Raw genomic sequence first — 15,754 nt, 5'->3', positions numbered from 1 at the left:
TATATAGTTTGTTATCTTGCCAACTTATTAGCTCAACTACAAGCAGTTATTGTTAATTTTTCAAGAAAAATAATAAAAAACTTTTTGAGAAAAGCATTCCATTTTGGATGTTTCAAAGTAAACATCAAATATATAGACCCCAATGGTTCCTAATCTAAGACGTCACAGACATAAAGTCCCTGAGCTACCAAGAGAGACTGGAAGCTTTGTTTCCTTATTCAGTGTCTTACAGACTTTTGAAGGAGAACTCTCTGTTACACTTACCATGCCATTATAGCTCAGTTGTTCTGCAACTTCTGTAACTCTGCAAGTCCACTATCTCCACCAGTATTAGAACCAGGGACTTAAATCTTTACCAACAGATAAACAAGGCATGGTGGAGGGACACATTTATAATCTAGTGCCTCCTAAACCTCTGGAATAAACTACTCCTGCAAGTTAAGGTGTATAACTCGCTAGCTTCCTTTAAATATAACTTAGGTGGCTGGTTTTACTCAGGTATTCACTCATATGGCCATCCTGGAGAAAAAAGCTATGGCATGAAGGAGGGTACTGGCAAAGTGTGGACGGTCACAAGACGCAGTGGTCTTGGAATATCTATGACTCTTCATATATATATAATATGTAGAGGTGACCCATGTCACGGTCATTAAGGTCAGTAATGTATGGGAGGATAATTTTAAAATATAGAAAATATTAATGTTTGACTTTGGAGCCAGGCAACAGGTACAAACATTTCAGATGTTCATATTTCTGCAAGTATTCTATTTATTATATTGTTTGCTGGCCCTTAATATTGACTCTTCAGGGTTTTTACAAGTTTTGAAAAGTGCTGTCCTGTTTTTTTCTTTGTATATGTTGGGGGGATCAAATGAAGTTTGGAGCAAGATTACAGCACTATTAAAGATGGGAGAATAAGATGTACATTGGATTTGACTTGTAAACATTCTGTACATTTGAAGCTGTTCTGTTATTGGCTCAGGATAATTATTAATTTCATTAGAGCACTCAGAGAGTGAAAGAGAACAATACACAGGAATGATTATCTCACCTAAAGATAATATAGACCCAGGAATGGCAGAACAAACATTTTTTTCCTTCATAGTCAGATTATATACAGATCATATGCAGATTATATTCAAATTTAGATTCATGAGACTTTCTGTTGGTTGACAGTAGAAAAGTGGGCAAAGTGACTGTTACCCTTAAAGGAAAGTCTGCTGACAGGATGAAAAAGAACATCTGTTTCAATGGTTGCAAGGTATCACTCAGTTAAAATACTATGGACTAACCAGGCCCCAGTTACTGGAATCATTGTAGAAGAAAGTTTGGTTTAGGCTCAAATTACTTTACTGGAAAGATTATGGCCATTTTCCAAGAGTTTCACTGGCTTACTATGTCAGTGTTAAGGCATCAAGACTATACTGGCTTGCTTTTCAGGGCAAGGTAGGATGAAACCCCCAGGTATGAAACATGCAAGTATCGTATGTAAATCCCATAGAAGAAACACAAATGTAAGATTTAGGAGTTGTGTTAGACAGTCATGAGCACTAGATTTAAATATAAAGCCAACCCAGAAGATGTAGGCTCTTTTATGCAATCTGCAACACTATGTAAAAAGGTCCAGAAGACTTAGGATCTTTACTTGGAAATTCATTCATAAATCTTTCTGTTACTAGTTAGACTTGTGGGATGTTTCCTGTTTGTTGTTGGAGATGTGGGTGGAAGTTCAAAAGTGTGTGGTTACATACAATTTAGTAATATGAGGGCCCTTCAGGCTGAAGTAAGTTATGCAGGAACTTTTGGGCAAAACTTAGCCAGATGGGGTGATCATCAGACCAGCCCTGCAACTAACTAGACTGCAAAAGGCTGGACTTGGCTAGATGTGAAAATGCTTTTTTTACTCTTGCCAATGCTAGAAAGAGAAAATGCTGTAAGCAGGAGACTGAAATCAGAAATGCTTTCCTTAGGTGAGGACCCAAAAATGTGATGAATCAGATATAACCAAATGAAAATTTAGTAGACTGAAGGTTTAGTAACAGACCTGGTCTGTGGCATGCCGGGTGTAAATCATTATTATTTTAACAGACCTGGTCTGCAGCATGCCAGCTTTAAATCATTATTATTAGACAGTTCTTGGTAATGTTGTTCTACGTTTATATATACTCCCTCATGTTTGTAACATTTTTTTCCTCATTCAGTTGTTTGTACCCAGTAATTTATTTAAATTTGTTAGCTGTTGTATATTTTACTAACCTATGTGAAGGATATGTTAATTATGGTTATAACATGCAGTTTTAAGATTGAAGTAATGCTGCTCTTAAATTATTTCCTTATTTAGTCAAGTCTTAGACATTACCAGGTCAATGTATTTGATATTATTAGTATTTAAGATTATTTCATTTTTAAAGAATGATATTACCCCTTGCTGGATGCCTGCTGAAATTCTAAAGGAATGAAGCTGCAACTAAAACTAAGTCTGGGATATCCTGAATCTCAGAACATTCTCCCTCCTTTGAGGCACTTCAGTCTCAGGAGGCTACCTTGCAGATAGTCAAGTATTAACTGGATGAGTCGGTACCTTGACAATTACAACTGGAATGCCTGCAAATTGTTGGCCGTTTGTTTTAATTCTCATAGGATTAGCATTATTTCTGTTACTGTGCTAGCAGTGATTCACAGCTTCTTAGAAATGCATGTTTTCTTAACAGCTGCATCTATGAAACCAATGTAAGCAAGGGGGTGTGGTGATGAAATCTCTTATACAGAAGTTCAGCGGGCTTGCCCCCTCCACAAAAGAAAATAGTTATTTTAGACTTTTCAGTGGGTTAGAAGAAGAAGAAGTGGGTTATTTATTATTTATTTATTATATTTTACATTTGTTGACCAGGCTAGTCTAACGGAATACATGTCCATTTTCAGTAGAGGCCCGGGGAGATAAGCTCCAAGACACGATCAAATATAAATACAAGTACAAACAACAAAAATCAAATATTATAATAAAAATAGCAATTATCATTGTAAAAAATCATCAACAATGGTAACATGTGCAGTACAGCATAAAGGTTATAACAGGATGTACACTGAGATCAAGAGTCATAAACAGTGCAAATTGAATGTACGGAGACATTATAACTTATACTTGTGTTTGTCTTCCTGAAGCTTCAGCCAATACTCTGTGGGACAGGACTACTTTAAACACTCAAGAGTTAGTACATACTTTATATTACTTTATTTAGTTTATTTATATTTGTTTAATGGGGTAGTGTACTGATAAATATTGACCAGTTCCAGGCTTAGCACAGGTGAAATACAGAACATTTCGTAAACAAAATATACAGAAATGTAAGCAATAACAGAACATTTCTGTCTAATTACATAAAAGAAAAACTGTATATACATTCCACTAAACAAGTACAGTGAAATGTACAATTAAGACGACTGTAATGTACAATATATACATTAGTTTCTAAAGTGGGTCAGACTTCTGTGAATCTTGAGAGAGGAGAGAGACTTGGAAGGGAACACATTTGGCTTGGATGAAGAAATGCTTTTTGAGCTGCATATAGTAAGTAGCTAAACAACAATTGTATGACTGTGCAGGGGGAGAAGCACAAACACTCAAAGGTGTCAAAATTAATTTTGCAGAGTTTTTTAATCAGATTTTCTTTTTCAAAATGATATGACTTGAAGGACTGACCCTATCCTTGGCAATTATAAGTTCTGTAGCCAGTTAATGGTTATTGGTTTGATATGATTTCTATGTACTATGTGATTGTTTATTAGGTTAGATATTTGTATATTTTTGTATGAGTTGTTTTTCAATAAGAATTGAATTATTGTTTAAAAGTGAAATGACAATATTGGGAACATTTGTTCAGTGGTGGGTTTGGGATGTTGCTTATTGTTTTGAGCAGCAATGCCTCACCTGTTTCTGGAGGAATGAGGAAGGTTGCTTATACACAAGCCTGGACACTGCAGGCAAAACCCACATTTCTGCCTAGTGTTCCAGAAAAGCCTGAAGAATGACACATTTACACTTTTGGGTTTGAGTTTATCCACAGGCCTTACTGCATTGGAAAAGGGGCAATGGGTAGGACACTAAAATGTAATAATGCCTGATTTGCTGCATATAAAGAAAACATGCTTTTTCTCATTAGGAAGAAACAGTCCAGATGAATAACAGGAGTTCCACAGTAAAGAAATATTAAAAAATAGTGTTTTTTTGGGACAGCCATGCATTTTAGTTGTATATACAGTACTTATATGTATTTTGCATTAAAAGTTTATTTCTTATTTATGTTTGCTAACCAGTAATTAAGTAAATCAATTACTTTTTTTAGCTATTTCCTGGGCCAAAGACAGATTCAAAGTTAGTATAAACGTATAAATGTTAGAGAACAACTGGTTTCCAAAGTAGATATAAAGAAGAATATACATTGCTGGTGGAGATGATTAAGTATATTTGCAAGCAGGCTTTATGAAGGACACCTTCCCTGTTAACAGTGTCCAGCTCAATTCTGCAGGTACCATAGAATAATCTGAGTTACATGCAAAACCCACTCTTGGACACACTTATGAACCCACCCACATGCTTTTCCACTCCCATGTCTCTCTTCTGTCCTTCTGTTCCCTCTCTTCCACCTCTATTGTTTTCACTCTCTGCTGTCTTCATCCTTTCAGCAACAAATCTCACACGTACAAGAGAGAGTGACTCTATACAAAGTTTCTGTCAACTGTAATTTACTTTTACATTATTATACTTGCTCTTACCTTTATTTAATTGTTCATATATTTTCAGGACCTCAGTTGATTAAAGACTGCTTTCCAGACTAGAGAAATTTGTCAGTATTAGTCAAATGTTTTTTCATATTTGTTTTACGTTTGATATCTATTATTGTTTGAGTTCATCTGATTTATGTCTGTGTTCCCTGAGCTGACCGTGAAAATGGTCCAGTTAGATCAATATGCTACCCTAGTTAACAAATAAAAATAAGTAAATAAATAAAGGTGTAATTTAGTAACAAATACAAGGAATGTTAATTATAATATTGGAGATTGTAGATTGATTACAATCTGTGGTGGTCTTGTTATCTTTTTTATTCTGTCCTTAATAAGGAACTTTTTTTTCCTAAGGTCACCACCTGGAAAAGGGATGTCTAGTCACATTGAACTGAAATGCCATAACTAGTGAAATAATAGAAAGTAAATTAATATTTATTTCATTTATTAAAGATGTTTATAATTGCTATTGCAAGTCTTCTTTACATAATAGGGCGGTATGCTTTGTAGAAAGGAAAACAAATGTTAAAATTAAAATGTGCATATTTCACTTCTGAAAATACTAAAATATGCATATAATGATGTGGGTTTCTATAACAAAAATGTGCTATTTTCTAAGAAATAATGTATATGTGTGTGTGTGTGTGTGTGTGTGTGTGTGTGTGTGTGTGTGTGTGTGTGTGTGTGTGTGTGTGTGTGTATGTGTGTGTGTGTGTATGTGTGTGTGTGTCTGGGTGTGTGTGTCTGGGTGTGTGTGTTTGTGTGTGTGTGTGTGTGTGTGTGTGTGTGTGTGTTTGTGTTGTTTTTCCTGATAGTTATTGAATCTATTTGTTCATTATTTATCTTTCCTTTGGTTAAGAGTTCCCTGGGCTAAGGCCATGGCGGAGTTCTTTAGTAAAGGCAAGAACAAGGCAGCACTCACAGCCATTCAGACAGCTGCATTGTTCATGACACTGGATGAAGAATCTCACGGATATAAGAAAGAGATTGAGAATTCGCTAGACTTGTATGCAAAGTCCCTGCTCCATGGCAAGTGCTATGACAGGTATGTAAGCTTAAATTTGTTTTTAGCCAGTAATCAGACAGTTGTTCAGTTTCTTGCTTGAAGTACCCCCTGAAATAGAATGGTAATGATAGTATAGAAATGAACGTCTTTGGAAGAATGTCTGTGATCTAGCAAATGGGAGTTACAAACTGACAAAATATATGTATGAAGTACATGTATTCCTGCAGCAAAAATAAGTAGTAACATTGTTACGATTTACGCAAGAGCTCAGTACATGAAATAGTGTTCTAAATCAGCTTGTGAAATAAAAGGTAGCAGAAGAAAAACATTTAAAACGGCACAGTGGGTGTATGTTAAGCATGCATACTTTTATTTTATTTAGCCATTGCCCCAGTCAGAAGGAAGACATTTCACAACTGATCTAGTGTAGTTAATTGTACTGAGGAATTGATAAATCAGAGATGGGAGGCATGTCACACATCAGCTCTGTTTATAAATGCACATTGTTTGCAGACCTGGAGTGGGTAGGGAATAACGAAGTCTATGATATTGACGAAAATGTATTGGTGTATGTCATCATTAATGGTGTGTTTATTATGGCTGGTTACACGATTTATGTTTCAATAAACTGTGTTTTTGGTGGAAACGGCTATCCTGGTGCTCCCGTTTGAAATAACATAGTGTGTGTGTGTGTGTGTGTGTGTGTGTGTGTGTGTGTGTGTGTGTGTGTGTGTGTGTGTGTGTGTGTGTGTATACAGTGTGTATGCTGCCATAATTTCTTCTTGTAATGGATATACTCGCTAGTTATGTTTAATCATATAAATCACTTGACAATCACATATGTTAATTTTCCTGTTGATTTGGTTTTCCCATTTGGGCTGCTTTTTGTATTACCTAAGTATATTTTAAGTAGAGAGACACTGAGGCGGTCTACTTGTGTCTCCATCAGAACGAATTATGAGGATGATGCTAACCTTCCTTCACTTGTAACAGAGAGCCCAGTTCCATTATTTTTATGCTGTGTTGTATACTAGAACTTTGTGTTCTTAAACATAATCACATATGAGGTCATTACACATCTGGGAAAGTAAACATAATGACATATGAGGTCATTACACATCTGGGAAAGTAAACATAATCACATATGAGGTCATTATACATCTGGGAAAGTAAACATAATCACATATGAGGTCATTACACATCTGGGAAAGTAAACATAATCACATATGAGGTCATTACACATCTGGGAAAGTAAACATAATCACATATGAGGTCATTACACATCTGGGAAAGTGGCAAAGTATATCCACCCAGTCACTAGCTGACACAGTTTGCCTTAATCAACTGGGAGGAACAGAACTGTTGTTTGTGATACAACGCAATTGAGGTTTCTGCTGAAATTTAAAGGACTAAGATTATGATACTTTGAAAAATGAGTTTGTTTTTCTCAATATGTGAAATATATATTAAGGTTGAGACTGGGGGGGGGGCTGAGGGAGAACAGGGAGCAAACTGCAGTTTATATTTTTGAAATTGCAGGACTTAGTAGATTTGCTCTTCTAATAGGGAGCTGTGCACTTCAGTTCTGGATGTATGAATTCATTTTCATAGAATTGATTCAAGGTTAAGCTTTATCAAGTTCCATTTTTAGTATATGAGACCAGCATTTTCTCTCGTCACTGTGCATTACTGATACTATCATTTTTAAGGGAACGTAACAGTTAAAAATGTACACTTGCTAGAATGCAAACATACATGGAAAAATACTGTAAACCATGAACACTAAACTAGGCAATTGTTCAGCAACGTGTATTACATATTTTTAGTCTTAGTCTGAAATAACTGGGAAGACCTAGTGTAAAATATTACAAGTTGCCATGATGTCTAATTTTAACAGGAAACTATTATATTAACATGAGGACCTTGCATTGCTTCTGGCCATCCTCTGCTCAGGGTTAACCAAAGAAATATTTGAACCTCTCTGGGTATTCATGGTAAATTCAGAGAAAATATAGTCAGAAGAAATCCTGGAGCAGGTGAACAGTATTCAGTAATAAACTCAGTTTTGAAAGTGTTACATAATGAGAACAAAAAAGATGTGATATGACCACGAAATGGTGTGATGCAATCATACATAATACTTCATCACAAACTAAATGGGGTCCCATTACAGTGCCGGTATATTTGAGGTAAGTATTTGTGATAATAGCATGCTGAAAGCTTAAGTATTGATTTGTATTATTCTTACTGCCCCTCTCATTTTTCATTAAATAGTACACTCATAAGCTGATGATCGTATAATGTTCCCAGTTGCTTCAAGATACAGGAGCGCTACACATATATTTTGTGCAGTGCATCCTGTTGTCTAATTTTGCTGTGCTCCTCCCAAAAGAAAAAGAAGCTAGAATCGATGTGCCTCCACAGTCAACTGTCCCCAAGTCAAATCTGTAGGTAGTTGACAAGCAGGAAATTGAAAACTATATGGGATAAAGATGACTTCTAAAGTAATGTGATCCCTGAGAGAGTAGGGCATACAACAGGTGTGCTCTTTAAAAAAAAAAAAAAAAAAAAAGTGAAAATAAACGATGTGGGGGGGGGGGGCATACATATCAACTGTTCAGATTTTCATATAATGTGTAGATTTTTTCCTCATATATATTTGGTTTGTTCTGCATAAAATTTGTGATTTTCTGGCAAATCATTGGGGATTGATGTCTCTAAATAATGGTAGTCATTTCAGGTTCAGACTTCATATCATTCAGAAAATGCATGTTAATGCAAAACTTGCTATTCTAGCAACTTTCTAGGTTTATAAGAGCAATAACTGAAATCTGTCCATGATTTGATTTTGGCTTTGTCTAGATTTCTTGTGCAAAGAGCTTGAGACATATTGGGGGTAGCAACCTCTGAACGTCTTTGCTCAAGAATTTTGGATAAAGCCTGGTCAGTCCATTGGCACAGTTAACCAGGACTTGATTAGCAGCTTGGGGAGACTAATGAAGTGCTAGGGAGGGAAAGGCATGCCCACCCCAGTGGGAAGGCACTTGTCACTGATGCTCCCTTAGGGGAGGCACTGTGCCAAGGGGGGAGTTCTCTTTGAACATAAGTGACACGAATGGGAGGAGGAGTAAGGAAATGGGTAGGACATATACACTAAAACAAAAAAAAAACACATAAAACACAGGAGGAAATCAGAGAAGTTGAGCCCCCAGGAAGCTTTTAGGATCTGCAGTCAGTCCCAGTGATATCAGAGCAAGGCTGGTGGGGGACAAGTTGGTAGACTTGGTGTAGCTGTGTGGTACTGGGAGCCCAGCCAATAAAATGATGTCCCAAGGGGGACCAAAAAAATTAAAAGAATTTTAGACAAAGCCAGTAATAATGGAGGGGGGTTAAATATTACTCTAATTCACTTAAAAGTGAAAAGAACTGCATGTTTTGCACCAACTTGCATTTTCTTAACAGTGAGAAGTATTATTTATTTGCTTTAATTTTCCAGGAATGTGTGTTTGGAAAATAAAATGCCCATTTTTAGTTGAGGCCTGGGGATAAAAGCTCCAGAGACAGCAATACATTTTGACAATTCAAAATAAAAACAGTCAACAAACATTATTTATAAAGCATATACGATTAAGGAAATATATGTTTTCAAGATATTGTTAGTAGAATCAAAATACTGTATTAATACACTGGTATAGTATCCATAGTAGACGGTTAGGATTGCATATTTTATATTGTAGGTGGGTACAGTTGCATAGTTTATTAGTTGCCAGGTGATATTTTAGGGCTGATTTGAATTGTAAAGTTTATTTAAGTATGAAACTCTAATATCTGGCATTATTGAATAATTATAATTTTCAGTGATTTACCAGAAAATCAAAAATTTTATAAGGGGCACTGCAAAAATATATGGTGAAATCAGAGGCATTCTGCAAAATTAGGGAAAATTGAGAGGTATGGGGAATAGCAAGACTGTAGTTATGCTGACCAGATGTTGCAAGTGAGATATAGCGAAAGTATTTAAGAAGACATAAAAGTTTAGATGAGTTGTAAGAAGTTGTAGATTAATAGGTAGCATCAGGTTACCTGGAAAAAATGAGCTGAATTATACATAAACATATAATACAAATTCAAGAACATGCACTAATTCTACCTCCCAGCATGCAAATACATACAGACTCACACACCTGCAGAAGGACAGGTGCTATGTGTAGGCCGGACTAGCCACCTGGTGGTATGCACACTGGCTATAGGAGATGATCTGTTAATGGGACATCCCGACTGATATATAAGATGGGAAAAGAGGTTGATGTCAATGTTAACTAAGAATTGAGTGGTTTTATAATTACATGATAAAGTCTGCCTTTTTATTTCAGAACAGCTTGGGGAATATAAGACACAGAGCCAATAACTGAAACTACATCAACAATATCAATATTACAAATATGACTGACCATATTGTGTTGTTACATATATTTATAGTATAAGACAGCAGAAGGAAAGTGGATACTTATATAAATTATTTATAAAAAGTTTTTCATGCCTTTAGAAAATAAATATTACTGCAGTGGTGGCAGTGTTTGTTAAAATATTTTAATGTGAATTAGTGCTTAAATATGCTACGATACTGCACAGGAATGCAGATAATGGTACTGCTTATACAGGACACAAGCCTATTTGCTAATGTACAGGAATGAGTATAATGGTACTACATACACAGGATACCTGCCTATTCGCTAATGTACAAGAATGAGGATAATAGTACTGCATGTGCAGGACACCAGCCTATTCGCTAATGCATATGAATTAGGATAATGGTACTGCATGTGCAGGACACCAGCATATTCGCTAATGTACTGGAATGAGGATAACAGTACTACATGCACAGGACGCCAGCATATTCGCTAATGTATATGAATTAGGATAATGGTACTGCATGTACAGGACACCAGCATATTCGCTAATGTACTGGAATGAGGATAATAGTACTACATGCACAGGACACCAGCCTATTCGCTAATGTACAGGAATGAGGATAATAGTACTACATGCACAGGACACCAGCCTATTCGCTAATGTACAGGAATGAGGATAATAGTACTACATACACAGGGCAATAGCATATTCGCTAATGTATATGAATTAGGATAATGGTACTGCATATGCAGGTCATCAGCCTATTCATTAATATACAGGAATGAGGATATTAGTACTACATGCACAGGACACCAGCCTATTCACTAATGTACAGGAATGAGGATAATGGTACTACATGCACAGGACACCAGCCTATTCGCTAATGTATATTAATTAGGATATTGTACTGCTTGTGCAGGACACCAGCCTATTCGCTAATGTACAGGAATGAGGATAATAGTACTACATGCACAGGACACCAGCCTATTTGCTAATGTAGAGGAATTAGGATAATGGTACTACATGCACAGGACACCAGCCTATTCACTAATGTACAGGAATTAGGATAATAGTACTACATACACAGGACACCAGCCTATTCATTAATGTACAGGAATTAGGATAATTGTACTACATACACAGGACACCAGCCTATTCGCTAATGTATATGAATTAGGATATTGTACTGCTTGTGCAGGACACCAGCCTATTTGCTAATGTAGAGGAATTAGGATAATGGTACTACATGCACAGGACACCAGCCTATTCACTAATGTACAGGAATTAGGATAATAGTACTACATACACAGGACACCAGCCTATTCACTAATGTACAGGAATTAGGATAATTGTACTACATACACAGGATACCAGCCTATTTGCTAATGTACAGGAATGAGGATAATAGTATTGCATGTGCAGGACACCAGCCTATTCGCTAATGTATATGAATTAATAATGGTACTGCATGTGCAGGACACCAGCCTATTCGCTAATGTACAGGAATGAGGATAATAGTACTACATGCACAGGACACCAGCCTATTCACTAATGTACAGGGATGCCAGCCTGTTTGCTAATGTACAGGGATGAGGATAATAGTACAAGATACACAGGACACCAGCCTATTCACTAATGTACAGGAATGAGGATAATAGTACTGCATGTGCAGGACACCAGCCTAGTCGCTAATGTATATGAATTAATAATAGTACTGCGTGTGCAGGACACCAGCCTATTCACTAATGTACAGGAATTAGGATAATAGTACTACATGTACAGGACACCAGCCTATTCGCTAAGGTACAGGAATGAGGATAACAGTACTACATGCACAGGACACCAGCATATTCACTAATGTATATGAATTAGGATAATGGTACTGCATGTGCAGGACACCAGCCTATTCGTTAATATATAGGAATGAGGATATTAGTACTACATGCACAGGACACCAGCCTATTCACTAATGTACAGGAATTAGGATAATGGTACTACATGCACAGGACACCAGCCTATTCGCTAATGTACAGGAATGAGGATAATAGTACTGCATGTGCAGGACACCAGCATATTCACTAATGTACAGGAATGAGGATAATAGTACTACATGCACAGGACATCAGCATATTCACTAATGTACAGGAATTAGGATAATAGTACTACATGCACAGGACACCAGCCTATTCACTAATGTACAGGAATGAGGATAATAGTACTGCATGTGCAGGACACCAGCCTAGTCGCTAATGTATATGAATTAATAATGGTACTGCATGTGCAGGACACCAGCCTATTCACTAATGTACAGGAATTAGGATAATGGTACTACATGCACAGGACACCAGCCTAGTCGCTAATGTATATGAATTAATAATGGTACTGCATGTGCAGGACACCAGCCTATTCACTAATGTACAGGAATTAGGATAATGGTACTACATGCACAGGACACCATCCTATTCACTAATGTACAAGAATTAGGATAATAGTACTACATGCACAGGACACCAGCCTAGTTGCTAATGTATATGAATTAATAATGGTACTGCATGTGCAGGACACCAGCCTATTCACTAATGTACAGGAATTAGGATAATGGTACTACATGCACAGGACACCATCCTATTCACTAATGTACAAGAATTAGGATAATAGTACTACATGCACAGGACACCAACCTATTCACTAATGTACAGGAATTAGGATAATAGTACTACATACACAGGATACCAGCCTATTTGCTAATGTACAGGAATGAGGATAATAGTACTGCATTTGCAGGACACCAGCCTAGTCGCTAATGTATATGAATTAATAATGGTACTGCATGTGCAGGACACCAGCCTATTCACTAATGTACAGGAATGAGGATAATAGTACTACATACACAGGACACCGGCCTATTCGCTAATGTATATGAATTAGGATAATGGTACTACATGCACAGGACACCAGCCATTTCACTAATGTACAGGAATTAGGATAATAGTACTACATACATAGGATACCAGCCTATTTGCTAATGTACAGGAATTAGGATAATAGTACTACATGCACAGGACATCAGCCTATTCACTAATGTACAGGAATTAGGATAATAGTACTATATACACAGGACACCAGCCTATTCGCTAATGTATATGAATTAGGATAATGGTACTGCATGTGCAGAACACCAGCCTATTCTCTAATGTACTGGAAAGAGGATAATAGTACTACATACACAGGACGCCAGCATATTCGCTAATGTACAGGAATGAGGATAATAGTACTACTTGCACAGGACACCAGGATATTCGCTTATGTACAGGAATGAGGATAATAGTACTACATGCACAGGACACCAGCCTATTCACTAATGTACAGGAATTAGGATAATAGCACTACATGCACAGGACACCAACCTATTCACTAATGTACAGGAATTAGGATAATAGTACTACATGCACAGGACACCAACCTATTCACTAATGTACTGGAATGAGGATAATAGTACTACATGCACAGGACACCAGCCTATTCACTAATGTACAGGGATGCCAGCCTATTCCCTAATGTACAGGGATGCCAGCCTTTTCGCTAATGTACAGAGATGCCAGCCTGCTTGCTAATGTACAGGAATGAGGCTAATAGTACTACATGCACAGGATACCAGCTTATTCACTAATAATTACATGACTTTCTGTGTCTCATCCCTGCACTTATTCCATATCTGTAGTTAATCTAGAAATTGGTGACATTAACTTGCAGCCACTGAGTTTAACACAATACATGAGCATTCTGAGCAACGTTACATACATATATAAATAAATTGTTTCTGAGTGTATTGACCTGATTTGAAGTAATTGTTTGTTGTTTATTTAAGGTGGTTTGACAAGTCTTTCACTCTTGTTGTCTACAAGAATGGGAAGATGGGATTGAATGCAGAACATTCCTGGGCAGATGCCCCTGTTATTGGACATCTGTGGGAGGTAAAAACTACACTTTTTTATTTTCTAGCCAAGCAAAATAGCTAAAAGAGCAAAAATGTAACTGATAATTTGTGCTGTGTTTTGGATCTACTTTCTATGACGCTTTTCTGTACTGAATATAATGCTGCTGGAGCTCTTAAGCACAGAAAGTTCAACATCTTAAATGCCATATACTGCCATTCCAGTTTATAAATATTTCTAAGAGATTTGCAATTTCCTTAAGGGTCTAGGGCATGAGAGCGGAGGACAGATGTATGAATTCTAGTTTTGCAGAACAAGCAATGCAAAATGGCATTCACACAACCTGTCAAACATTAGTTCTTTTGTAGTAGGAAAATTCCTGCAGATTTTGGAGTTGAAGCCCCTGCACGGTTTTTGAAGCCCTGCACCCCATTACTTTTATACTCAGCTCTAAGGCTAATGCATACTAGGGAAAAAAAGCATTTACTCTCTACAGCATCCCTTCCATCCTCTCACTAGCATTGTTTTCTACAGGCAAACTGTCCCTCCACAGCTGTCCATCAAACCAGTTCCCTACTCACATTTGGTGAAAGACAACTATATGAAGTTGCACAGGTTAAATTTTCATAATTCTGAACATTTTTGATATGCAGTAGGTGAATACACAACTTCATATTCATTTCACATCTTCCATCGGCTAATCTACAATGGAGAAATAGAACTGCAAAGCCGTTTTGGGTTAACTGTTCAGTTCCTGGTTGAGGTTTTTACTGCATGGGGTCTTCATGTGCTGCCTCTGCCTGTAAGTTTTCATTAGGTTTTGTGGTTTCATCATACATCCCAAATACAAGCCAACAGATGAAGTGGCAGTCATATAAATTGCCTATAGGTGTGTATATGGTGTATGTGCATGTGTGCAAATGCATGTGTCCATATTGCAATGTACTACCATCCCTTCCATGACAGGCTCTGTTTGCTGGTCAGGATGTAGCTCTCAGTGACCCTGAATTGGATAAATCAGTTATTGGATTGTTAGTGAATGTGTGCATGAATGAATGAACATCTCCATACTGATTGCTTTGTATTTTAAACTGATGAATGACAAATGTCATTTACACTGCATCATCCCTGTGATATAACCTAAATCTTCTGAAATATGATTACCAAATAAATAAAAAAAAATCTAGCCTGCTATAGTTCAGTCATGTTGACTAGCTCCACCACTTTCCCATTTTTTACTTTTGCCTATGTATTTATATTTTAACAGTCCATAATTTGTATGCACAATAGTTTAATCCATTTTATCTTGCAGAATATAACCTGCCTCTCCTCTACTACAGGTTTTGCATCTTCCAGAATTGAAATACTTTATGTCATCAGTTACCACCATCTCTATGAAGAAAAGTACACATCTTCAGTTGAGCATTGAATCCTATCTCCTTTATCATGCCTGAAACCTTTCATTGTTTTGAACACATATGCCATGTGTTGATGTTATACATCTTGCAGAGGCTCTGTCAGTCACAAAAGCACAAGGCTCTTCTGCTGCAATTATGCCATAAGATTTGCCCTTTTCCTTGTCTCTGGTATTTTTAAAATGACATAGCTCTCCAGAAGC

At 36.9% G+C, this 15,754-nt stretch overlaps 1 protein-coding gene across 1 annotated transcript in view; it reads left to right on the top strand.

Annotated features, from left to right (window-relative positions):
- Positions 1–15,754, top strand: part of LOC122815802 (carnitine O-palmitoyltransferase 1, muscle isoform-like) — a 490,419-nt gene that overhangs the window by 300,053 nt on the left and 174,612 nt on the right. Inside the window, exons 11-12 of the mRNA XM_044088600.1 lie at positions 5,642–5,827; positions 14,070–14,175. Of these exons, the coding sequence (XP_043944535.1) occupies positions 5,642–5,827; positions 14,070–14,175 (292 nt within the window). The remainder of the gene's footprint in view (positions 1–5,641; positions 5,828–14,069; positions 14,176–15,754) is intronic.

This window comes from Protopterus annectens, chromosome 11.part0 (genome assembly GCF_019279795.1).
Source record: "Protopterus annectens isolate FY-2018-M chromosome 11.part0, PAN1.0, whole genome shotgun sequence".
Taxonomy (NCBI): domain Eukaryota; kingdom Metazoa; phylum Chordata; order Ceratodontiformes; family Protopteridae; genus Protopterus; species Protopterus annectens.
The sequence above is the reverse complement of the archived record's forward strand: the minus strand, read 5'-3'. Positions and strand labels throughout refer to the sequence as shown.